This window comes from Salvelinus namaycush, chromosome 10 (assembly GCF_016432855.1).
Source record: "Salvelinus namaycush isolate Seneca chromosome 10, SaNama_1.0, whole genome shotgun sequence".
Classification (NCBI taxonomy): domain Eukaryota; kingdom Metazoa; phylum Chordata; class Actinopteri; order Salmoniformes; family Salmonidae; genus Salvelinus; species Salvelinus namaycush.
The window spans coordinates 48,012,212-48,039,192 of record NC_052316.1 but is presented as its reverse complement, the minus strand read 5'-3'; the positions used below and the strand labels follow the sequence as shown (position 1 = coordinate 48,039,192).

General features: G+C 43.4%; 1 protein-coding gene across 1 annotated transcript in view; it reads right to left on the bottom strand.

Annotated features, from left to right (window-relative positions):
- The window catches only part of hs2st1b (heparan sulfate 2-O-sulfotransferase 1b), a 78,570-nt gene extending 55,143 nt beyond the window's left edge, over nt 1–23,427 (bottom strand). Inside the window, exon 1 of the mRNA XM_039002031.1 lies at nt 23,055–23,427. Coding sequence (XP_038857959.1) covers nt 23,055–23,178 — 124 coding nt within the window. The 5' untranslated portion in view covers nt 23,179–23,427. The remainder of the gene's footprint in view (nt 1–23,054) is intronic.
- Between the last annotated feature and the right edge of the window lie 3,554 nt (nt 23,428–26,981).

Sequence of the window (26,981 nt, the reverse complement as noted above, 5' to 3'; positions counted from 1 at the left end):
CACTGCGCCAGGGTGTCTGTAGTGACGCCTCTAGCACTGAGATGCAGTTCCTTAGACCACTGCACCAGGGTGTCTGTAGTGAGGCCTCTAGCACTGAGATGCAGTTCCTTAGAGCACTGCACCAGGGTGTCTGTAGTGAGGCCTCTAGCACTGAGATGCAGTTCCTTAGACCACTGCGCCAGGGTGTCTGTAGTGACGCCTCTAGCACTGAGATGCAGTTCCTTAGAGCACTGCACCAGGGTGTCTGTAGTGAGGCCTCTAGCACTGAGATGCAGTTCCTTAGAGCACTGCACCAGGGTGTCTGTAGTGAGGCCTCTAGCACTGAGATGCAGTTCCTTAGAGCACTGCGCCAGGGTGTCTGTAGTGAGGCCTCTAGCACTGAGATGCAGTTCCTTAGAGCACTGCGCCAGGGTGTCTGTAGTGACGCCTCTAGCACTGAGATGCAGTTCCTTAGACCACTGCGCCAGGGTGTCTGTAGTGAGGCCTCTAGCACTGAGATGCAGTTCCTTAGACCACTGCACCAGGGTGTCTGTAGTGAGGCCTCTAGCACTGAGATGCAGTTCCTTAGAGCACTGCACCAGGGTGTCTGTAGTGAGGCCTCTAGCACTGAGATGCAGTTCCTTAGAGCACTGCACCAGGGTGTCTGTAGTGAGGCCTCTAGCACTGAGATGCAGTTCCTTAGAGCACTGCACCAGGGTGTCTGTAGTGAGGCCTCTAGCACTGAGATGCAGTTCCTTAGAGCACTGCACCAGGGTGTCTGTAGTGAGGCCTCTAGCACTGAGATGCAGTTCCTTAGAGCACTGCACCAGGGTGTCTGTAGTGACGCCTCTAGCACTGAGATGCAGTTCCTTAGAGCACTGCACCAGGGTGTCTGTAGTGAGGCCTCTAGCACTGAGATGCAGTTCCTTAGAGCACTGCACCAGGGTGTCTGTAGTGAGGCCTCTAGCACTGAGATGCAGTTCCTTAGACCACTGCGCCAGGGTGTCTGTAGTGACGCCTCTAGCACTGAGATGCAGTTCCTTAGAGCACTGCGCCACTCGGGAGAATAATCCATCATAATAACCATCTCACGTAATAATGGTGAGCTAATGTAAACAGCATCTGCACAGATGGCATTTAGGCCTCACCATTGCTCCCAATGCTTAGCTTACATGACCATAATTCAAGTTCATCTTTTGTGCTGCTGATTACGATTGTCAATATCCGTTAAGGCGAGCTAAAATGTTATTACACTTGAAATGCTCTTCGTTTTTATCATAAATCATTCAGGTGGACTCACTACCCATTTCATTCCTCTGATACCTGATAGCGTTCAAGGACAGGCAGGAACCAAAACAGCAGCAGACATGCGAATTCAGTCGGTGAAAGTGAGAGGTTTGATAATGGAATCTCAAGAGAGAATAGCTCAACAAAGTCACCTCCCTGCCTCTCTCTCTCTCCTGCAGACAGGGTCTATTTTCACTCGATGAGAAGATGTGTTTCTTGGTCTAAACTCTGTTAGCACTGTATGGCTGTGTTGTGCCCCAGTGAAACTGGCGCTGACTACACCACACTGATTCTCTAACAGTCTCATCAACGTGTTCATGAGGTCACACTGCAACCAAATGTTTTAAAACACTTTGCAACTGAACAAACGACAAAAGCCCAGGTTGTCCCTCCCAGTTTCAGTCCCTTTTCAACCAGAATTTTGGAACCATCTATGGGCGATTCCAGCGTGATGGATGTTAAGCAAAATCACAACTTTAATAAAAAATGTACTTTGGTGTGTGTATATGTATATAGTTCTCATTGAGGGGAGTGCATAGCCAAAAAGGCAGATTTCTAAACATTGGCATGTTGGAAAAATAAAATGTTAAAAATATTATTTATGACGGTTACATGAAATGGACAAGCTGTGTGGCTAGCCAGTTAGAATGACTTTTGCTAATGTGTTCAGTTGGCTGAGTTGGTAAGACTTAGGTCAAAATGGGGCGGCAGGTAGCCTAGTGGTTAGAGCGTTAGGCCAGTAACCGAAAGGTTGCTAGATCGAATCCCCGAGCTGACAAGGTAGAAATCTGTCATTCTGCCCCTGAACAAGGCAGCACTGTACCTAGGCCGTCATTGTAAATAAGAATTTGTTCTTAACTGACTTGACTAGTTACATAATAAACAAATATTGTGGATTAATAGCTGTGGCCATCTGTCTAACAGCACACCGAGGGTGTTCTTTAATGGAAGACCCTCCAACATACAGTGGGGCAAAAAAGTATTTAGTCAGCCACCAATTGTGCAAGTTCTCCCACTTAAAAAGATGAGAGAGGCCTGTAATTTTCATCATATGTACACTTCAACTATGACAGACAAAATTAGAAAAGAAAATCCAGAAAATCACATTGTAGGATTTTTAATGAATTTATTTGCAAATTATGGTGGAAAATTAGTATTTGGTCACCTACAAACAAGCAAGATTTCTGGCTCTCACAGACCTGTAACTTCTTCTTTAAGAGGCTCCCCTGTCCTCCACTCGTTACCTGTATTAATGGCACCTGTTTGAACTTGTTATCAGTATAAAAGACACCTGTCCACAACCTCAAACAGTCACACTCCAAACTCCACTATGGCCAAGACCAAAGAGCTGTCAAAGGACACCAGAAACAAAATTGTAGACCTGCACCAGGCTGGGAAGACTGAATCTGCAATAGGTAAGCAGCTTGGTTTGAAGAAATCAACTGTGGGAGCAATTATTAGGAAATGGAAGACATACAAGACCACTGATAATCTCCCTCGATCTGGGGCTCCACGCAAGATCTCACCCCGTGGGGTCAAAATGATCACAAGAACGGTGAGCAAAAATCCCAGAACCACACGGGGGGGGACCTAGTGAATGACCTGCAGAGAGCTGGGTCCAAAGTAACAAAGCCTACCATCAGTAACACACTACGCCGCCAGGGACTCAAATCCTGCAGTGCCAGACGTGTCCCCCCTGCTTAAGCCAGTACATGTCCAGGCCCGTCTGAAGTTTGCTAGAGAGCATTTGTATTATCCAGAAGAAGATTGAGAGAATGTCATATGGTCAGATGAAACCAAAATAGAACTTTTTGGTAAAAACTCAACTCGTCGTGTTTGGAGGACAAAGAATGCTGAGTTGCATCCAAAGAACACCATACCTACTGTGAAGCATGGGGGTGGAAAAATCATGCTTTGGGGCTGTTTTTCTGCAAAGGGACCAGGACGACTGATCCGTGTAAAGGAAAGAATGAATGGGGCCATGTATCGTGAGATTGAGTGAAAACCTCCTTCCATCAGCAAGGGCATTGAAGATGAAACGTTGCTGGGTCTTTCAGCATGACAATGATCCCAAACACACCGCCCGGGCAATGAAGGAGTGGCTTCGTAAGAAGCATTTCAAGGTCCTGGAGTGGCCTAGCCAGTCTCCAGATCTCAACACCATAGAAAATCTTTGGAGGGAGTTGAAAGTCCGTGTTGCCCAGCAACAGCCCCAAAACATCACTGCTCTAGAGGAGATCTGCATGGAGGAATGGGCCAAAATACCAGCAACAGTGTGTGAAAACCTTGTGAAGACTTACAGAAAACGTTTGACCTCTGTTATATACCCTTTGTTGGCAATGACAAAGTATTAAGATAAACTTTTGTTATTGACCAAATACTTATTTTCCACCATAATTTGCAAATAAATTCATTAAAAATCCTACAATGTGATTTTCTGGATTTTTTTTTCTCATTTTGTCTGTCATAGTTGAAGTGTACCTATGATGAAAATTACAGGCCTCTCATCTTTTTAAGTGGGAGAACTTGCACAATTGGTGGCTGACTAAATACTTTTTTGCCCCACTGTAATCCAGGTAGAATCAGGAATTGCCCAGGGTAGCGGTCTAGGCCCCTTACTTTTTTCAATCTTTACTAATGACACGCCACTGGCTTTGAGTAAAGCCAGTGTGTCTATGTATGCAGATGGCTCAACACTATACAAGTCAGCTGCTACAGCAGTTTCAGAATGGATGGCAAAGAATAAGTGAGTCCTAAATATTTCAAAAAGTAAAAGCATTGTATTTTGGACAAATCGTTCACTAAACCCTAACCCTTAAATAAAAATATAGATTTTTCATCATCTTGCTAGGTAGTTATTTAGCTGTGGCCATCTGGCTAGTATCAACCATGGCTTTCTACAAAATAGCAACAAAAAAAAGCTAGCATTGGAATCTAGACCGTGAGCTGAACACCACACACGGACATGCATTGCCAAACACTACTACTACCACCTTCCTGTTTGGGGTATTTTAACAAGGCTGAGTGGCTGACGACAAGGACTTTACGGTGTGATAAAACAAAAGCGAATGACTGCCAACACTGTTCAGAGGTGCTAAGTACTGTCGGCAGGCATAAAGTTTGACTATCCTACCGGTTTGTCTGAGCTATTAAAGCTACATTTTAGACAATGTTTTGGTTCTTCGCTAGCTTGTCAGCTGTCTAACTGGCTAGCTAGCTCATATAATTACCAGAACATATATCTGACAACTTTTTCAGTTTAACTATAGCCAACTTTCTATTCACCATACGTGGAAAATGAACACATTACAAGTTAATTATTGACAAGTACAGCGAGCAAAAAAAGAAAAAATAACAGTTCTGAATGAAAGCAGTGCATTCTGTCGGTGGAATTTAAATCTTGATCAACGTCACGGTCAGGTTACCATGACCAAGATCGCAACAACGGGGTCAAATTTGAATGTCTATTCAAGTGGCAAATGGCTCCAGGTGATAATCAGATGGCAGGTTCACCTGGGAGAGATAAGAGAGCCATCGAACAGATTGGAGAAACCCTGCATGGAAGGTAGATTTTACACACCTGCTCCACATTCCACACAGGGACTGAGGGACAGCTGGAGGAAAAGATGCCTTCCATACACTCAAATAGTGCGATTTTAAAAACATAGGAGGGATTTAAATGCCTTTTTTGTAAGAAAATGTACTGATCTGATCCAGCCTTGTTGATATTAATAGTATTATTGCAGATATTACAGCCCAAGAGTGTGAACACTTAGCCAAATAGTGATAGGGGAGGTGATCAAGTTATTTTGACGATATCATGTCGATATTTGACTCCAAGTATCAATTTCATCCTCTCGCTTGTTCTTCATCATCATATTTTCAGACCTTATTTCCTGGAATGATCAAAGCTCGTTTTGTCATGCTCTCTCGTCTCTCTGCAGCAGACATATACAATGTGATTTTCTGGATTTTTTTTCCTCATTTTGTCTGTCATAGTTGAAGTGTACCTATGATGAAAATTACAGGCATCTTTTTAAGTGGGAGAACTTGCACAATTGGTGGCTGACTAAATACTTTTTTGCCCCACTGTATATAGGGAGCAATATAATTGAAACATCAAACAATTAATAAATAAAAATCGCAATACACATAGAATCGTGAAAATCGTAATACATAAATCATATCGGCACCGAAGTATCGTGATAATATCGTATCGTGATAATATCGTATCGTGAGGTCCTATAGCCTATACCTCTGCTTACTCTAGGCTACACCAACATAGGGAAATGTATCTTATTGTCAGAGATGAGTTCACTTTTATCAGCGTCCCCATGGACTTCTCCCTGAATTATTTATCACTACAAGGCGCTGCTAAAGAGAGAAAGTATTTGATTTCATTTCTCCCTCCCTCCTTACCTTGCCCTCTCCCCCCCGTTAAATATCTGCAGCATAGCATATGAGTCACAGGCCAACAACGCATTGGAAAAGTGAAACAAGTAGACCTGCAAGTAACCCAAATGGCACCCTAATCCCTATATAGTGCACTACTTTTGACCAGAACCCTATGGGCCTTGCGCACTACAACAGGAATAGGGTGTCATTTGGGACACTGGCTAGGACACACTGTATTGATATAATGATGATTAATAGGCTTAATCAATTCAAGCCACATGCTTCAAATGATAATTATCAATCGCAGCCAAATCTAAAACAGGTGTTTTAATTCATGATATTGCCACTCTCATAACATTGACCTACAGTTTGATATTTTCCTGGAGCTAGGCTACTGTGTGTGCGTACGCTAATTGAATACACATATATTGCTGCGGACTGTTGATGTCAATGGGAGATTTGTGCAAAAAAGATTCAAGGCACACCCACGGATCTTACGTTAATTATGATATATGAAAACGATCATATTGTCCTAGTACATTGGCGAGCCAGTCTTTGCACCACTCACACGGTGACATTACAATTTGGATAATGTGGTGTATGCAGGCTCCCATGCTGTTCTACAGACAGACAGAGCAGATGGGGTAATGTGGTGTATTTAGGCCATGCTCCCATGCTGTTCTACAGACAGACAGAGCAGATGGGGTAATGTGGTGTATGCAGGCTCCCATGCTGTTCTACAGACAGACAGAGCAGATGGGGTAATGTGGTGTATGCAGGCTCCCATGCTGTTCTACAGACAGACAGAGCAGATGGGGTAATGTGGTGTATGCAGGCTCCCATGCTGTTCTACAGACAGACAGAGCAGATGGGGGTAATGTGGTGTATGCAGGCTCCCATGCTGTTCTACAGACAGACAGAGCAGATGGGGTAATGTGGTGTATGCAGGCTCCCATGCTGTTCTACAGACAGACAGAGCAGATGGGGTAATGTGGTGTATGCAGGCTCCCATGCTGTTCTACAGACAGACAGAGCAGATGGGGTAATGTGGTGTATGCAGGCTCCCATGTTCTACAGACAGACAGAGCAGATGGGGTAATGAGGTGTATTTAGGCCATGCTCCCATGCTGTTCTACAGACAGACAGAGGAGATGGGATAATGAGGTGTATTTAGGCCATGCTCCCATGCTGTTCTACAGACAGACAGAGCAGATGGGGTAATGAGGTGTATTTAGGCCATGCTCCCATGCTGTTCTACAGACAGACAGAGGAGATGGGATAATGAGGTGTATTTAGGCCATGCTCCCATGCTCTTCTACAGACAGACAGAGCAGATGGGGTAATGAGGTGTATTTAGGCCATGCTCCCATGCTCTTCTACAGACAGACAGAGCAGATGGGGTAATGAGGTGTATTTAGGCCATGCTCCCATGCTGTTCTACAGACAGACAGAGGAGATGGGATAATGAGGTGTATTTAGGCCATGCTCCCATGCTGTTCTACAGACAGACAGAGGAGATGGGATAATGAGGTGTATTTAGGCCATGCTCCCATGCTCTTCTACAGACAGACAGAGCAGATGGGGTAATGAGGTGTATTTAGGCCATGCTCCCATGCTGTTCTACAGACAGACAGACGAGATGGGATAATGAGGTGTATTTAGGCCATGCTCCCATGCTCTTCTACAGACAGACAGAGCAGATGGGGTAATGAGGTGTATTTAGGCCATGCTCCCATGCTGTTCTACAGACAGACAGAGGAGATGGGATAATGAGGTGTATTTAGGCCATGCTCCCATGCTCTTCTACAGACAGACAGAGGAGATGGGATAATGAGGTGTATTTAGGCCATGCTCCCATGCTGTTCTACAGACAGACAGAGCAGATGGGGTAATGAGGTGTATTTAGGCCATGCTCCCATGCTGTTCTACAGACAGAGCAGATGGCATAAATAGAGGGAAGGCCAATCACAACCTTGTAAATCATTTGAGCAGCTGTCAGACACATTTTACTTGCTGAGGCTTCTGCTGCGTCCCAGATAGAGCACTTTCAATAACCACCTCAGCGGTTCCCCATAGCAGATGTGTTCAATCCAATAGGCTTTGGCTTAGTGGTGCTACAAGCTTTAAGTAGCATCTACTGTACAACTCACTGGCTCACTCAAATTGGTATGAAAAACTGGACGTCAACAGACATCATTTTCCACGCTAATTTGAGTAACCTAGCCTCAATGACAAAAATCCATTGTGGCTTTGTCCTTCCTGATAAACATTTAAACATTGTAATTCTTAGTCAAATCAAATCCCCCCCCAAAAAAAGGTGTGCATTTTTAAAGTTTAGCAAAGAGTGTATTGGTTCTGTTTCCACTTGGCCGCCCACCTCAGTAGGAGATAAAGGACAAATCATCCTGCAGCAGCTGATGTTACGCCTGAAACAAAGCGACAGGTACCAAACAGCAATATTACAGTGGGTAAAATAAGCATAGAGAGACAGACAGAGAGACAGAGACAGAGAGACAGAGACAGAGAGAGAGGAAATGTGTCCTTGGCTTAACACGATTTCCATTTAGTCTAAATACCAGCAACAGTGTGTGAAAAACTTGTGAAAACTTACAGAAAACGTTTGACCTCTGTCATTGCCAACAAAGGGTATATAACAAAGTATTGAGAAACTTTTGTTATTGACCAAATACTTATTTTCCACCATAATTTGCAAATAAATTCATTAAAAAATCCTACAATGTGATTTTCTGGATTTTTTTTTTCTCATTTTGTCTGTCATAGTTGAAGTGTACCTATGATGAAAACTACAGGCCTCTCTCATCTTTTTAAGTGGGAGAACTTGCACAATTGGTGGCTGACTAAATACTTTTTTGCCCCACTGTATGTCTCTGAAAATATACAGCAACACCACCCCCATAGGTATTCCTGTCTTTCCTGTAGTTGTTAAATCCCTGTATAGCTACTGCTGTATCAAAGGAATTATCTAAGTGCGTTTCAGAGATGGCCAGTATATAAATGTTATCCAATGTTAGAAATAAGGTTCATGAAATCAATAACTTGCTAAGGCTACATATATCACTATGGACTACTCTTAGCCATTTCCTCGGTAACGTATCATAAATATTTATGATATTTCCTTCTCCATATTATGACTGTGTTGGGCTGAAGCTACTGACCAGAAGGCTTGGCCTTCTCATTCCTCCCAAGCATTTGATTAGGAGGATGGAAAATGAATCTGTCGTAGCAGATGTAAGCAATGTTCCCATACTCTCTGGCAGCTTTCATAGTTGGGATGAGTTCTTTCCGCCTCTGGCGCACAGCTTCAGGGAAGTCCCCGATGAGGAAGATGTTGGTTCCTCTCAAGTTTTTGGCTCTCTCCAGAACAGCCATCTTGTCCTTAAACCTCAGGAACTTGATCACTAAAATCGGCCTGGGTCTGTCACCTTGGCTGGTTACACATTTCCCAGACCTGTGGGCACGCTCCACGTATGATCCAACTGCAGCTTTTCAGTGAATTTCTTACTTTCTCCTGAGGACTCAGCCCAGTTCTCATGTGAAGACTCTGGTATGCCAATATTACTTTTTGTGGCCTTCCTCTGACACCGCCTGGTATAGAGGATGGCAAGGAGCTCGGCCACAGTGATGTACTGGGCCGTGCTCACCAACCTCTGTAGCGCCTTGCAGTCGGGTGCCTTACTGTTGCCGTACCAGGAGGTGATGCAGCCAGTCAAGATGCTCTCATAGGTGCAGCTGTATAACGTTGAATATCTAAGGGCCCATGCCAAATATTTTTCAGCCTCCTGAAGTAGAAAAAGTCACTGTCGTGCCCATTTCACAACGGTGTGGGTGGACCCCGTGTTGATGGTCAGCGTGGCGTATGTGTTGTTGCCTACCTTCACCGCCTGTGGTAAGCCCGGCAGGAAGTCCAGGATTATTTTATAGTATGAAGAATACAATTGAACACAGCTGAATAAACTATAAAGGATATTTTCTCCAAACGATGAGGGAGTGTTGCAAAAATGCGGCTATTCTGTGTTGAGCGCTTAACAAAGAAATAGGTACTCCTATATGCTTCATTTAGAGTTATTAAAGCTGCATGATGCGACTAATGATGATTTGAAAAAAGTTGCTTGAAAAGGCATGAGCTCTGGTTTGTTTTGTTTTTTTTGCACAGGCCGTACACACTTCGTCAGACTCTCATTCACAATTTGAAAAGCAATCCATACCTTTTGCAGCCCTTCTCTGAGTGCTGCCTGCTCCGAAGCACCTCTCATCTCATTCACACGGCTCTCCATCATGTAAATCGTGTCTTTCTCACATGCTACAAAGCGAAGACAGACAACTGCGTGCGTCCTTATCCAATTCCCGAGGTACATATTGAAGATATTGGAAGAACTGTCCACATTTACTTTGTCAGGCAACAAGATGAGTAGGCTTAAAAAAAACAGCAAAAGCACTAGCTTGTCAATATACTATCCCCCATAATACAAATGTTGACCTATTCTGTTCTGTGCGAGAGATCAATATTCCAAACATAGTCTGGGACAGTTGTGGGATGCGATCGATCCCAAATTAATACAACCACTAGCATCAAAAAAAGCTTTTAAGCAATGCGGCTGATGCAACAGATCAGAACGTTTAGCTTAAAATTAAACTAAATCAGGCTATTTCTTCACATTACAAGCGCAGCAATGCACAAAACGGCAGTAAGTGTGAATGTTCCATTAGCGGAAAACACCATTATCAAAAGTGACCAAAATGTGTTTACGCATGTCATGCTTTTATTATAAAAAGGTGCATTTTTATGGTGAAAATTATTATTAACTCACGCGCTGCTTATGTATGCCAGTTAGGCTCTACACCCGCTGTAAAGTATATTAAATGTGCTTCATTTTAAGAAGTTAATTTGGCCACTTTAGTTGTGATACAAACCTTAACAAAACATATAGGCCAGGCTACATGAGGTGTGTGACTATGATTAAAAAAAAAAAAAAAAAGCCTCGTTTCTTGCCTTATGCTGGACATCATTCACAAGATCATAATATATAGTTCACTATATTGTCACCCATCAGACTATTCTTGATTTCATCTTACATATACTAAATAATATATGTGAAATTAATTTTTGATTTAGAATGGACCATTATCATGCACCTGTCTCGAAACGGGCAGGGGGAAAAAAATAAGCATCTCTGCACTTAAATTGAGAATGGAGGACGCTTTTCCTGTGGTTCATTTTCATGCCAGCCAGGTAGGCTATACTCCTGTAGTAAAGATAAGCAACGTGCTTAATATTAGGAAAGTTGAGAAATACATTTAGTAGGCCTAGCCTATAGAAAGCTGATGGGATCCTCCTCTTTTTAATAGAGGCCATCACTGTTTTCTCACGCAATTGCATAGCCTATTGAAATGTTGTGCAACATGAGCTCATGGGCTCTCATTAAGCATTCGATTAGATTTTTGATTACATCTGCATTGATTTCAGAGTGATTGGAGGGACAATAGAGGGCTGAGTACCAGGTAGTTAGCAAGTTTGGTAGGCTAGTAATGACCATCAGCAGCATCAGAGCTTGGAGAAGCCAAATTACGGTGACTGTGTGGTCACATGGAATTTGACTGCCTTCTTGACTCGTGACTGCCGGTGTGTCGGTAATTCGGTGACCGCAACAGGCCTAGTCCAGGGTGTCTGGGATGATGCTGTTGATGTGAGCCATTCTCAGCATACACGTTCTGGTATTTCATCTGGCCCCGTGGCCTTGCGAATGTTAACCTGTTTAAAAAAGGTCTTACATCGGCTACGGAGAGCGAGATCAGTCAGGAACAGCTGGTGCTCTCATGCATGGTTCAGTGTTGCTTGCCTCGAAGCGAGATAGAAGGCATTTAGCTTGTCTGGTAGGCTCACGTCACTGGACAGCTCACGGCTGGGTTTCACTTTGTAATCCGTGATAGGTTGCAAGCCCTGCCACATCCGTCAAGCTTCAGAGCTGGCGTAGTAGGATTCGATCTTAGTCCTGTATTGAGGATTTGCCTGTTTGATGGCTTGGAGGTCGTAGATGGATTTGGTATAAGCATTCGGATTATAGTGTCCCGCTCCGTGAAAGCGGCAGCTTTAGCCTTTAGCTCAGTGCGGTGTTGCCTGTAATCCATGGCTTCTGAAGCCGGTGACTAATGTGGTAAACTCCTCAATGTTATCGGATGAATACCGGAAAATATTCCAGTCTATGCTAGCGAAACAGTCCTGAGCTGTGTTCGAATACTGATACTACGTACACTAACCGTACTATTTGTGAGGTGACTTGAGTATATAGTATGCTTATTGGTCATAGTTAGCATGCCAAAATTTCCCAGATGTCGTACTAAATACTTCAAAATATGAAGTATACATGCAGAGGACACCATTTCCATACTTTAGGGCCCATAATGCAATTCTTCAGGAAATGGGTGTGGCTTCACACAAAGAAAAACGGCAGAAATTATGTAGCCGAAGTCCAACGAGAGGGGACAAAAATGTATTGCTTTAACCAATTATGACAAATAAAAGTTACCTTACATGTTATGTTGGCTGACAATTTGTTAGCTACGCTGTCCTTACGAACCACATAGCATATCATGAGAGCAGTATGTACCGGTATGTTAGCTAGCTACTTATACATCAAACTTGCCAGTATGTTAACTATAGTCTAAACTATAGTTAATAAATGGCTAATAAAGTCAGACAGCTAGCTAGCTAACTTCACAACATCAGATGAGCTAACGTTAGCTTGAGGAACCAATTCACTATACTATTAACTGTTTTTCTTTATTTTTTCTGTATTTGTCTGTTTATTGTGTGTGTACTATTGTACTGCTCTAGGGATGTAATTATTGTCTGGATAACCTTAGACTGATGTATTTTTTTCACTCTTTATGTGATGGACAATGCAGAGAATGCCGGATGAAGAATGCTCATTTAATTACCATAGTGAATTATTGTAATGATTGTTAACGTGTCAGTTAATCCCATAAGGGATGGGTTGTCGATTTGACACGGAAATAACATTTCATTCATTCGGTATACAACTCCTTGCCGTTCCTCAAGCTGTAACGTTAGTTGTAACATACTGTACTCTACTGTGCTCTCCTGTAACATACTGTACTCTACTGTGCTCTCCTGTAACATACTGTACTCTACTGTGCTCTCCTGTAACATACTGTACTCTACTGTGCTCTCCTGTAACATACTGTACTCTACTGTGCTCTCCTGTAACATACTGTACTCTACTGTGCTCTCCTGTAACATACTGTACTCTACTGTGCTCTCCTGTAACATACTGTACTCTACTGTGCTCTCCTGTAACATACTGTACTCTACTGTGCTCTCCTGTAACATACTGTACTCTACTGTGCTCTCCAAATATCTATGATTGGTTCAAATCTGGACTGAACCAAATCTAGAAGTCTATGTTTGGGCCAAATCAAGGCTGGTCTGAACCAAAATAGTTGTCAGGGGTCTTTACTTCAACATGGTGTGTTGATGCATTTCCAATAGACGATTTCTAAAAAGACCCCTTTTCCATTAGTTTGACCCAAGAATCAAAGACTTACTCACATTTAGGATAGAAAATGGTTGTAAAATGTATGCCTTAAAATTAAAAAAATAACTCTTAGGTTTCATTTGACACCAGAGTTGACTTCACATGTTGATGCTCATGGGTCCATTTACATGGATCTGCCCATATATAAAATACCATCCTCTAAAGCTAAGAAAAGACCTAAGGATTTTTTTTAAAGGATTTTCTGAGAGTATTTTAGTGAAGTAAACCCGAAATAAAGCATTGAAGCTGAAGGCAGCACAGAAAACTAGGCAGACAGACACAGTAGCCCTGTAGAAGCGATGCGATCAGCTGTCAGCCGGTGAAAGAGAAGGCCACTGTAATCTCTAGGATCTCCCTCTACTTATCACCACCATCACTTCCCTCTTCTCTGGATCAATACAACTGTCCAACTCTGGATCAATACAACTGTCCTGGGTCATGTTGGAGCACAAACAGTTTGTCGTTCACCACCAGAAAGTTACGTCTGTTTTCCAGTGAACTTGTGTAATAGCAGGAAGTGGAACAAGTTCAGAAACAGTCGTGGTGCTCCTAGTCAAGAGTCCTGATCGTGAATTGGACTGTCTGGAATGTGATAGGTCATTAATTCAGTACGGTAGCCTGGCTGCAAGGGCATGATCAATTATGGATAACATTTGACATAAATTACTACAAACTATTTTTATTTTAAAAAGGCCCAAACTATAAAAGGAATTCACCAGACTAAATTCGAATCCATTCAGAGAAACATACACTCCGAGATCCAGGCCTAAGCATTATCAAGCAGGACTAAACTTGTATCTTATTAAAGTTCCCCCCCCCAAAAAACAGGTTAGAAGGATATCTCAGATTAAACGCCTGCAGAATCTGCCACGCAGCCCGTTTTACCACTCAATGACTAGTCTATTATACAACATTAAATCAGTCAAGTTGCTGATGACGTAATGGAATGGGGACACCCAGCTGAGATTGAGGGATAGTGAGTGGGGATACCGAGCTGAGATGGAAAGTAGGGGTGTGAACGTTTAAACTAAAAAAATCGGGATCCTTATCAAGAAAAATGCACTTTTTTTTTGCCTCCACAAAATTAAAATCACTGTGCAGTTATCACAAAACATAACTTTCTGTGTTATAGCCCAACTAGATAATAGGCTATAAACGCCTGGGTTGTGTAATTTAAGATGGTAGACTCAGCGATAGGAAGTACATGCAGAAAATACACAGCATAGTAAGTCAAATGGCAGTACAGGTACAATGCTTAACCATCTGAAAGGGATGCGCACCATGAGACACAAATTGTTGCTAGCAGCAGCATTGTGAATTCATGTGGAATGCAATCATTTATCATTTTAAAAGAAAACCCGATTAAAAAAATAAATAAAGTTTAAACGTTAAGAAAAAAGTAATTTGTCACATTCCTAATTGAGGGATAGTGAATGTGCACATGGAAGTGTGACACGGGCATACAGAGTGTTAGAGACAGCAATCAGCATGCCTTCAGCTGAGACAGGGAGAGGAGGCATTCAGGGCCATACAGAGTTAGACAGGAAGTAGTCAGCTGAGACTGGGAGAGGAGGCATTCAGGGCCATACAGAGTTAGACAGGAAGTAGTCAGCTGAGACAGGGAGAGGAGGCATTCAGGGCCATACAGAGTTAGACAGGAAGTAGTCAGCTGAGACAGGGAGAGGAGGCATTCAGGGCCATACAGAGTTAGACAGGAAGTAGTCAGCTGAGACAGGGAGAGGAGGCATTCAGGGCCATACAGAGTTAGACAGGAAGTAGTCAGCTGAGACAGGGAGAGGAGGCATTCAGGGCCATACAGAGTTAAACAGGAAGTAGTCAGCTGAGACAGGGAGAGGAGGCATTCAGGGCCATACAGAGTTAGACAGGAAGTAGTCAGCTGAGACAGGGAGAGGAGGCATTCAGGGCCATACAGAGTTAGACAGGAAGTAGTCAGCTGAGACAGGGAGAGGAGGCATTCAGGGCCATACAGAGTTAAACAGGAAGTAGTCAGCTGAGACAGGGAGAGGAGGCATTCAGGGCCATACAGAGTTAAACAGGAAGTAGTCAGCTGAGACAGGGAGAAGGCTCTCACTCTTCTTTCTTTTCCGTCGGGGACTCATTATTTAGGGTACCATGTCTTCCATAGTGCTCATGCACTCACTTCCACTCTAGTTTAGATGAATTACTCAAATCTGCCTAGAAAGAGGAAGTTTGTTAGGCTTCATTACGTGACAAAACACCCAAAATCTACAATAAGACAGGAGTCAATTGTTTTGAAAAAAGAGAATGACGACCATCCTCCACTTGCTGTCTCTCGGTTGGTCTCTGCCTGTCCGTCCGTCCAGTCTAAACTGCACAAGGCTGAGAGGAAGATGACAAAACCGGTAGAAATCGAACCTGAACTCTCATCGTGGCGTGCCAGTTTACCCACAGCAGCAGAATAAGAAGTCCTGTCGAAGTAGAATGTGCGATCTGGCATGGCATCGCTCTCCTCACCGCTACATTTGCAGTTTGACCGGCAGCTCGTTTATCAAAGCACTGCTGATTAACACAAAAGCCAGCCTCCTGATAAAAGATTAATATTGACAGTCAAAGACGGTAGTCCTGCTGCAGACGTATTAAAAATCACACACACCCCTCCATTCATCACTCAGCTAACCAGTATCATAATGGATGTGCTGCCAATCACCAACTCAAACCAAACTTACTCCAGTGGACTCGGACGATTGGTTACAGTGAGCAAAAACATGAATAATTAAATCAGTTACACAGAAACAAAACCTTATTTTGGGGCTGGCAAGTTATGTGGGACAACAGATAAGGTCTAAAATTATTATTTGATGAATTTGAATTTTATTTCCGTGTCTAATCGCCAGTTGACAACCCATCCCTTACAGGATTAACTGACACAAACATTACAATGATTTGCAGAGATAACTTCGTAGTGCAGCAATAAGTCTAACCCTGGAACAGTAAAACAATTCAAAATAAATACAGAAATTAAAGATATTTTAAATATATGGAACCAAAACATTAAGTTAACTCTGTCTCTGCACCATTTAAAACAAGAAATCAGAGAGCATTTTGCTGGGATTCCAACCATCCATGAAAATACAAAATGGCTCCAGCAGGTTCAACTGAAAAGCTGCAGGCTTCGTGATGAGGCTGCTGAGCAGAGATCCAGATTGAACAGACATGAAAACCAGGCCCAGAAAAGAACAGACATGAAAACCAGGCCCAGAAAAGAACAGACATGAAAACCAGGCCCAGAAAAGAACAGGGCTTTACTGAACCGTGTGAGGGGTGTCTGTCAAATCGCTCCACCTTCTCCCCCCCCCCCCTCCATGAAGCCCACTTTGCCAAGGAGACCTTCCGGGATACCAAGAAAATCCACTCCACAATGAGAGCCCTGCTAATGCTGCAGTGGAAAGTGGGGGAAATGCATTGAGGAAACCCTTGGGAGGACACAAAGGAAACAGCCTCATTAGGTTCAGTTTCACAATGAAATGTAGAATTTAAAAAAAAGTAACATTGCCAAGTATAAAACCCATTGCAGCTCACATACTAGACTTAAGACATATACAACTATAAGCACAGGACTTGTTCTTGTTAATTCAGCCATGTCGCCTAGGTAATGGCCACTGTGTCATCCGTGTGCATTCAAAAAGCTGGTAAGACAGCAACAGGGAGGGGCTTATGATCAATCGTGTACATGGCAAAATGCACTCTACAAAAAAATCACAGGCCAGATGAATCCTGTTGATCAGAGGAGATAGTCACATCTGGTCAAAAGGGTTGACCCATTGGCATGATGGGTAATGCCACTAATGATGGGTAATGCCAGTAAATGGACATCCTTCTCCTCTTCTTTCTCCCTCCAAATAGCCTAGGACCACCCGGCATCAGAGCAAAAAACTTGAGGTATTGTCCCGGCCCTACTTACTACCATCTATTAATATAGATCCCTCCTCCCACTCAAACTTCAACCCATGGACACTGCTCTCAACCAATCCCTGCGGACAGAACAACCCCCCCTATGAAGTACTGCTACTGTCTAGTAGCATAATCCCAGCGTCAGTCTTATGTTCTTCTGTTGCCCGACCAGCAGGGATGTGGACAACAGAGGATAATGGTCTGGCTAAGCTGCTTCTTCTTCTTGTCTACCAAGTAACAATTATTATAATCCTCTTTGTTTCCAAGGTTATGTCAGCAGCTTCCTGGAGTTGTGGGCCTTGACAATAGCCTTAAATGGCAATGTATTAGACATTGCAGGGGAAGGAAGCTGCTCAAGGTAGGTCCAATGCTTTTCACACAATGACCTAGCGTGACCTGCAGCGAATCATAACGGAAAACGCATATAAAATTATTTATATATATTTTTTTAAACAAACATTTGTATTTTACCTTTATTTAACTAGTCAAGTCAGTTAAGAACAAATTCTTATTTTCAATGACAGCCTATGAACAGTGGGTTAACTGCCTTGTTCAGGGGCAGAACAACAGATTTGTATCTTGTCAGCTCGGGGATTCAAACTTGCAACCTTTCGGTTACTAGTCCAACGCTCTAACCACTAGGCTACGCTGCCACCCGATATTGGTAGCCTGCATAATAGAACTATATGTAAAGAATCTGTACAGTTTTCTCCTATTCAGAGTTTGAAATACCTAGGGGTCCCTGGTCAAAAGTAGTGCACTATATTAGGGAATAGGGTGTGATTTGGGACGCAGACATTGATGTGTCAGAGACTGGCCCATAGTGACAGGCTGGCAGCACGATAGGGAATAATCCCCATTGCTGCTCATCCATCACCTTTCACCTCTCCAGATACAGCAGCCGTCCACATTTAATCCCATTTAATTACAGTATTATTGGATTTCTGATTCCCCTCGCCAATCTCATCCATAATGAAAATTCAGAACATGACTGAAAGCTGTGTACTTATTATCATTTCTATTATTGTATCTTTTAACCCTGCATTGTCGGAAAGGTTAAACACTTCACTGTTAAGTCGGGTAGCCTTCCACCTGTTGTTTAGGAAGCTTGTGACAAATATAAATTAGGTTTGAATAAATCCATGCTTTGTGTTCATTAGTCATGATCTACTCGATTGAATGTTATTTTTTTTAAATAAGGGACGTGTGTGTAAATATATGTAACTTACACCATTAAATAATGCCAAAGGGGAGCATGACGGCTAGCGTAGACAAGCAGCTCTGTCTCTACCCCGCTTCAGCGGAACAGGAAAGATTATCCTTTGGGAATAGGTTGGTTATGGCTTAGCCTATGGAGACAACTGACAGACATTATCAAAACAAATGGTTTATTGGTCGTGTACACACAGTTCAGCAGATATTAGAGGGTGCAGTGAGATGTTATGTTATTAGCTCCTAACGATACAGCAAAAGTCAAACAAGTAAACAAATAAATCAACCGAGAAATGTCTAAACTAATCCGATGAACAAACCAAATACAGTTGAAGTCGGAAGTTTACATACACCTTAGCCAAATACATTTAAAAACTCAGTTTTTCACAATTCCTGACATTTAATCCTAGTAAAAATTCCCTGTCTTAGGTCAGTTAGGATCACCACTTTATTTTAAGAATGTGAAATGTCAGAATAATAGTAGAGAATGATTTATCCAGCTTTAATTTCTTTCATCACATTCCCAGTGGGTCAGAAGTTCACATACACTCAATTAGTATTTGGTAGCATTGCCTTTAAATTGTTTAACTTGGGTCAAATGTTTCAGGTAGCCTTCCACAAGCTTCCCACAATAAGTTGGGTAAATGTTGGCCCATTCCTCCTGACAGAGCTGGTGTAACTGAGTCAGGTTTGTAGGCCTCCTTGCTTGCACGTGCTTTTTCAGTTCTGCCCACAAATGTTCTATAGGATCAAGGTCAGGGCTTTGTGATGGCCACTCCAAAACCTTGACTTTGTTGTCCTTAAGCCATTTTGCCACAACTTTGGAAGTATGCTTGGGGTCATTGTCCATTTGGAAGACCCATTTGCAACCAAGCTTTAACTTCCAGACTGATGTCTTGAGATATTGCTTCAATATATATATAAAACATTTAAAACTGCAATGTCTTTGAGTCAATAAGTATTCAACCCCTTTGTTATGGAAAGACTAAATCAGATCAGGAGTAAACATGTGCTTAAGTCACATACTAAGTTGCATGGACTCACTTTGTGTCCAATAATATTGTCTAACATGACTGTTGAATGACTACCTCATCTCTGCACCCCACACATACAGATAATGTTAAGGTCCCTCAGCCGAGCAGTGAATTTCAAACAAAGACCAGGGAGATTTTCCAACGCCTCGCAAAGGGCACCTATAAGTAGATGGGTAAAAAAAAAGCAGACATTGAATATCCCTTTGAACATGGTGAAGTTGTTAATTATACTTTGGATGGTGTATCAATACACCCAGTCACTACAAAGATACAGGCGTCCTTCCTAACTCAGTTGCCGGACAGGAAGGAAACTGCTCAGAGATTTTACAATGAGGCCAATGGTGACTTTAAAACAGTTAAGAGTTTAATGGATGGCTCAACATTGTAGTTACTCCACAAAACTAACTTCAATGACAGAGTGAAAAGAAGGAAGCCTGTACTGAATAAAAAAAATATATTCCAAAACATCCTGTTTGCAACAAGGTACTAAAGTAACACTGCCGAAAATGTGCCAAAGAAATACACTTTATGTCCTGAATAAAATGCATTATGTTTGGGGCAAATTCAATACATTACTGAGTACCACTATCCATATTTTCAAGCATAGTGGTGGTGAAAGCATCATGTTATGGGTATGCTTGTAATCATTAAGGACTGGGGAGTTTTCAGGATAAAAAAAAGAAAGTAATGGAGCTAAGCACAGGCAAAACCCTAATGGAAAACCTGGTTCAGTCTGCTTTCCACTAGACACCGGGAGATAAATTCCCCTTTCAGCAGGACAATAACCTACAACACAAAGCCAAATCTACACTGGAGTTGCTTACCAAGAAGACAGTGAACGTTCCTGAGTGGGCGAGTTACAGTTTTGGCTTAAATCTATTTTAAAATATATAAAATAGTTTCTCTAGCAATGATCAAAAACCAATTTGAAAGGAATAAATGGGCAAATGTTGAACAATCCTGGTGTGGGAAGCGCTTAGAGATTTACCCAGAAAGACTCACAGCTGTAGTCAATGTCAGAAGTGCTTCTACAAAATGTCTATAAACATGTTTTCACTTTGTCATTATGGGGTATTTTGTGTCGCTGGGAGAAAGAGAAAATGTATTTCATCCATTTTGAATCAGGCTGTAACACAACAAGATGTGGAATAAGTCAAGGGGTATGAATACATTCTGAAGGCACTGTATCAACACTGGATTAATTTACAAAACATATACTAAGAATGGTATGTACAGTAGTAGAGATACTAAGAATGGTATGTACAGTAGTAGAGATGTTATGGAGCCATGTCAAGAATATAGTATTTAAATACACAGTACAAAACCCCATGGGAAGATGGATAGAGTTGCAGGAAATGATCTTCCAGACCAGAGTCCAGAATATAATATATATACAGAATGTGAATAGAAAAGGTGTGTATAGCAAGCAGTAGTTATACAGGATGAGCCATGAGTAGAATACAGTGTGTAAACATTATTAAAAGTGATCAGTGTTCAATGATTTTACGTACATAGGGCAGCAGTCTAAAGAGCAGGGTAGAGTACCGGGTGGTAGCCGGCTAGTGTCTAAGGTTCTGGGCTCCCAAATGGCACAACGGTCTAAGGGACTGCATCTCAGTGCTAGAGGCGTCACTACAGGCCCTGGTTCGATTCCAGGCTGTATCACAACCGGCCGTGATTGGGAGTCCCATAGGGCGGCGCACAATTGGCCCAGCGTCGTCTGGGTTTGGCCGTCATTGTAAATAAGAATATTATTATTATTTATTAAAGCTCAATAAAATAAGGTTCGGGCCAGGGTACTGGGCGGAGGCCTGGCTAGCGGTGACTATTTAACAGTCTGATGGCCTGGAGATAGAAGTCTCTCAGTCTCTCGATCCTGTATTTGATGAGCCTGTACTGTCTCCGCCTTCTAGATGGTAGCGGGGTGAACAGGCCGTGGCTCGGGTGGCTGTGGTCCTTGATGATCTTCTAGATAGTAGCAGGGTGAACAGGCCGTGGCTCGGGTGGCTGAGGTCATTGAAGATCTTCTTGGCCTTCCTATGACACTGTCTGTTTTAGATGTCCTGGAGGGCAGGCATTGTGCCCCCGATGATGAGTCTGGCTGAACCACACCACCCTCTGGCGAGCCCTGCGGTTTCAGGCCGTAGCATGCGGTAATACAGCACGACAGGATTCTCTCAACAGTGTATCTGTGTAAGTTTGTGAGGGTATTAGGTGGCAAAGACTAATTTCTTCAACAAGGCTCTGTTGCGCATTCATTACCACGCTGTCGGTGTGAAGGGGACCATTACAGGTCCTCAGTGATATCCACCCTTTTGACCCTCTCCACAGTGGCCCTGTCGATGTGGAGAGGGGCGTGTTCTCTCTGCAGCAGTATCATACACAGGTGAAATGATAACCTGACATTCTATTTTGTTTGGAAGGGGAAATCTTTTGGATCAGACCTAGGTGGGTACAACTGCATGATGCAGAATTGCCTCTAAGGGAATGGGATATAACATATCAACACAGCTTTAGCTGTGACAGATGGCTTCTTCAAATCAAAAACGCTTCACACACAGATATGGAGAGCCATTCCTGCTCTATCATCGGCTCGATTTGAACAAGACGACCCAGATTTCCAGCCAAACTGAGTTTCAATGCAGCTGTAACGAGAAGAGTGAAATACTGCACATTTTTACCCGGAAAACTGTCATTTTCATCCTCATGCTAGCTTGCAGTAGCCAATCTACCGCTAGCTAGCATGAGGACAAAATGGGAATTTTTCCAGGAAAACTAGCAGTATTTCAATCTTGTCTATGTATCAGTGTGGGAAAAGTTACAATTTGGAGTACAGTGGCATATCACATCCCTGCATAGAGGTATGTTTTCCGACCCCTATCTCACGCTGACTCCATGGTGTCTGAAGGCCGAGATCCTTTTCCACGTAAATTTGGATAGCCACGTTTGCTTCACCCTCCTGTTGGTGCTAGCAACAGCTAGGTAGTGCCATGTATCAACAGTCAATCTAGTATGGGCTGGAAACTATAGTTACTGGAAACGAGTGAGCTTCGAATGGTCAATAGCAACGAAATTGTCATAAAGTTAATCTTTCCCCAACTTTGGTCCTGTCCCTCACCCATATTAGCGTCACCCAATGCCCCCCCCCCCCCTCCCCTCGCGTCTGTCATTGAAATGGAATTCCATTGGTTCATCACTCCCAATTTGCTATGTTGATCTCTTGTGTTAATGTAACCATGATTGCGTTCCGACCCCAGTGCAGCTCAGTGTAAAAAAAAAAGCGTTATGGTAGGGTCGGTATCTTCTGGTAAATACTAAACGTATTAAGTTAACTAGTTTGTTGTTGGAAAACATCAACAAAATGTGGAAACACGGGATACATTGTAGCCAGCCAACTAGCTACCGAGTTGCCTTTAGGTAACTAACTGCTAGCTAGCTCGATTAGAATGCAAAACTGCACTCTTGGCTGGAAAGCTATCTTGCTAGTTAAACGTTAGCTAACGTTACCCAAAATCACAAGATAGATTTCCGATCTAAAGTCGATGATTGTAATTCTCCAACACAATGTTTACAAACACTTACCACGTAACTACTGTTGATATTTTACAAATATCGTGCAGGACAACGTTCAAATGCTTACCCAGTTTTGCCCGCGACTCCTCCAGTTTCTGGATTTGGTTTTCAATGAAGAGCATCGACACTCCAAAAGCCAAAATAGACAAAAGCTGTAACTTGGGCGGCATCATAATCCTTAAAAGCCCCATCAAACTATCAGATGCAAACAATTCATACCGCGAATTCAATATTCATAAGAGAGGGGGTGAAGTCAAGTCTTGTGTTCATCAATGAATGCGAACAATGTGAATGTCCAAGACTAGCGTTTACTTATCAAAGGATTGAAAAACTAGCTAATGCTACCCACTAATTTAGTATCTGACACTTATCAAATCAGTTCAACGTTGAGTCTTGTTCTCTTCGCGGTCCAAATTCTCTCTGCTCCGTCCGTAGTTTCATCCGTGCTCCCGTGAAAAGCAGCCTACTATACAGACAGCGCGCTTTCAAGTAGGGTTGCCATGTCAATAACTTCTTAAAACCCGCCCCGCCAAAAGGCCGGAAAACGAGCAAAACATGATTTTCACAGCAAGAGATGAGTTGCCATATCTATACAATACACCATTTTCCTTAACGTTACCAAGCCAATTAAGAAGGAATATCATAGTAACAGGCTGACTACACCACTCGCGTTGCAAAATAAATTTAGAAATCTATGTTATTAAATTAAATTATTGCACCACACTGCTCGCGCGCCAACGAGTGTCTGCGTAGAAGTCATTCCTATATCTAACGCAGATCGTGCTGCCAGTCCTGCCTCTCCCATCTCCTCGTTGGTTTATAGAAGCAGGTACCCAAGTGCCATCTCCTCATTGGTTATACCCACGTGGGTGACTGAAAGACAAATGAGGTCAGTAGCTGTAATGCACCAAATTTATGAAAGTTGCCAATAAAGTCAAGAGAAGAAAAAGCCTGGAAAGAAGAGAGATGACTAGAAACGATTCGGTTGACCGTTTTGTGTGTGGATTAATTGGCGGAGTAGAGGACCGTGTGCATTTCAGGTAAAATAACAACTCAATGTTTATATCCCAGGACAAATTAGCTAGCAACAGCAAGCTAGCTAAATAGGACAAATTAGCTAGCAAGTGCATGCTAAATTGCCATAAATGTTTAATGCTTTCCGACCTGTCCCCAAATTAATATAATTCATTCAGAGTTTGTTTTGATATTTTAACCTGCGTGTCGTGATCGCGTTCTGTGTGGGGGGACAAAATACATTTATGCACGATGGCGCACGCGCGCAGCCAGTTTGGGTTCCGTGTAACGACGTTAGAAGCAAAATTTGAGTTTCCTCAAATTAAGAATTATTGCAAGCTATGACATTACTTAGCAAAGGACTTTAAATATGTGGCAAGAGAAAATATATTTCACCCTTGTTAAACTCGCCAGATCATTTTCCATCAATGGATGTCGATTTAACTTGTTTGACTGCGATGATTAACCAATAAGGCACAAGGGGTGTGGTATTTGGCCAAAATACAGTGCCTTCGGAAAGTATTCAGACCCCTTGACTTTTTGTACATTCTGTTACGTTACAGCCTTATTCTAAAACGGATTTAAAAAATAAATAAAAAATCCTCAGCAATCTACACACAATACCCCATACTGACAAAGCGAAAACAGGTTTAGAAATGTTTGCAAATGTATTAAAAATAAAAAACAGAAATCCACCTGTGGTAAATTCAATTGATTGGACATGATTTGGAAAGGCACACACACACCTGTCTATATAAGGTCCCACAGTTGACAGAGCATGTCGGAGCAAAAACCAAGCCATGAGATCGAAGGAATTGTCCGTAGAGCTCCGAGACAGGATTGTGTCGAGGCACACATCTGGGGAAGGGTACCAAAAATATCTGCAGCATTGTGATCCAAGAACACAGTGGCCTCCATTCTTAAATGGAAGAAGTTTGGAACCACCAAGACTCTTCCTAGAGCTGGCCGCCCGGCCAAACTGAGCAATCCTTGGTCAGGGAGGTGACCAAGAACCCAATGGTCACTCTGACAGAGCTCTAGAGTTCCTCTGTGGAGATGGGAGAACCTTCCAGAAGGACAACCATCTCTGCAGCATTCCACCAATCAGGCCTTTATGGTAGAGTGGTCAGACGGAAGCCACACCTCAGTAAAATGTACATGACAGCCCACTTGGAGTTTGCCAGAAGGCACCTAAAGGACTCTCAGACCATGATTAACAAGATTTAGTTTGTGTATATATATATATATATATATTGTATGTGTGTACATTCGCTAAGATTTCTAAAAAACAGTTTTTGCTTTGTCATTATGGGGTATTGTGTGTAGATTGATGAAGGAAAAATACAATTTATTCAATTTTAGAATAAGGCTGTAACTGTCACGTTCCTGACCTGTTTTCTGTTTTGTATGTGTTTAGTTGGTCAGGGCGTGAGTTGGGGTGGGCATTCTATGTGTTGTGCTTCTATGTTGGGGTTAATGTGTTGCCTGATATGGTTCTCAATTAGAGGCAGGTGTTTGACGTTTCCTCTGATTGAGAACCATATTAAGGTAGGCTGTTCTCACTGTTTGTTTGTGGGTGATTGTCTTCCGTGTCTGTATGTCTACCACACGGGACTGTTTCGTTTGTCATTCGTGTATGTAGTCTGTTCCTGTTCGTGCGTTCTTCATAGTTTGTAAGTTCTTGTCAGGTCTGTCTACATCGTTTATTTGTTTTGTAGTCTGTTATAGTGTTTTCGTGTTTTCGTCTTACTTTAATAAATATCATTATGTCCACATTCCACGCTGCGCTTTGGTCCAATCCATACTCCTCCTCTTCAGACGAAGAGGAGGAGAATGACCGTTACAGAATCACCCACCAACCTAGGACCAAGCGGCGTGGGAGAGAGCAACAGCGATCGCAGGATTCATGGACATGGGAGGAAATATTGGACGGAAAAGGTCCATGGGCACAGCCAGGAGAATATCGCCGCCCTCGTGAAGAGCTGGAGGCAGCTAAAGCCGAGAGGCGGTGGTATGAGGAGGCAGCACGGAAGCGAGGCTGGAAACCGGTGAGTCAAGCCCAAAAATGTCTTGGGGGGGGGGGGGGGCTACAAGGGAGTGTGGCGAAGTCAGGTAGGAGACCTGCGCCAACTCCTCGAGCTTACCGTGGAGAGCGAGAGTACGGGCAGACACCGTGTTATGCGGTAGAGCGCACGGTGTCTCCTGTACGTGTGCATAGCCCGGTGCGTGTTATTCCACCTCCCCGCACAGGCAGGGCTAGATTGAGTATTGAGCCGGATGTCATGAAGCCGGCCCAACGCATCTGGCCACCAGTGCGTCTCCTCGGGCCGGCATACATGGCACCAGCCTTACGTATGGTGTCCCCGGTTCGCATACACAGCCCAGTGCGGGTTATTCCACCTCCCCGCATTGGACGGGCTACGGGGAGCATACAACCAGGTAAGGTTGGGCAGGCTCAGTGCTCAAGGGAGCCAGTACGCCTGCATGGTCCGGTATATCCGGCGCCACGTCCCCGCCCCAGCCCAGTACCACCAGTGCCGGCACCACGCACCAAGCCTCCTGTGCGTCTCCAGAGCCCTGTTCCTCCTCCACGCACTAGCCCTATGGTGCGTGTCTCCTGCCCATTACCACCAGTGCCTACACCACGCACTAAGCCTCCTGTGCGCCTCCAGAGTCCTGTGCGTCCTGTTGCTGCTCCCCGCACTAGCCTGAAGGTGCGTGTCCTTAGCCCGGTACCTCCAGTTCCGGCACCACGCACCAGGCCTACAGTGCGCCTCAGCCGGCCAGAGTCTGCCGTCTGCCCAGCGGCGCCTGAGCTGCCCGTCTGCCCAGCGGCGCCTGAGCTGCCCGTCTGCCCAACGGCGCCTGAACTGCCCGTCTGCCAAACGGCGCCTGAACTGCCCGTCTGCCCAACGGCGCCTGAACTGCCCGTCTGCCCAACGGCGCCTGAACTGCCCGTCTGCCCAACGGCGCCTGAACT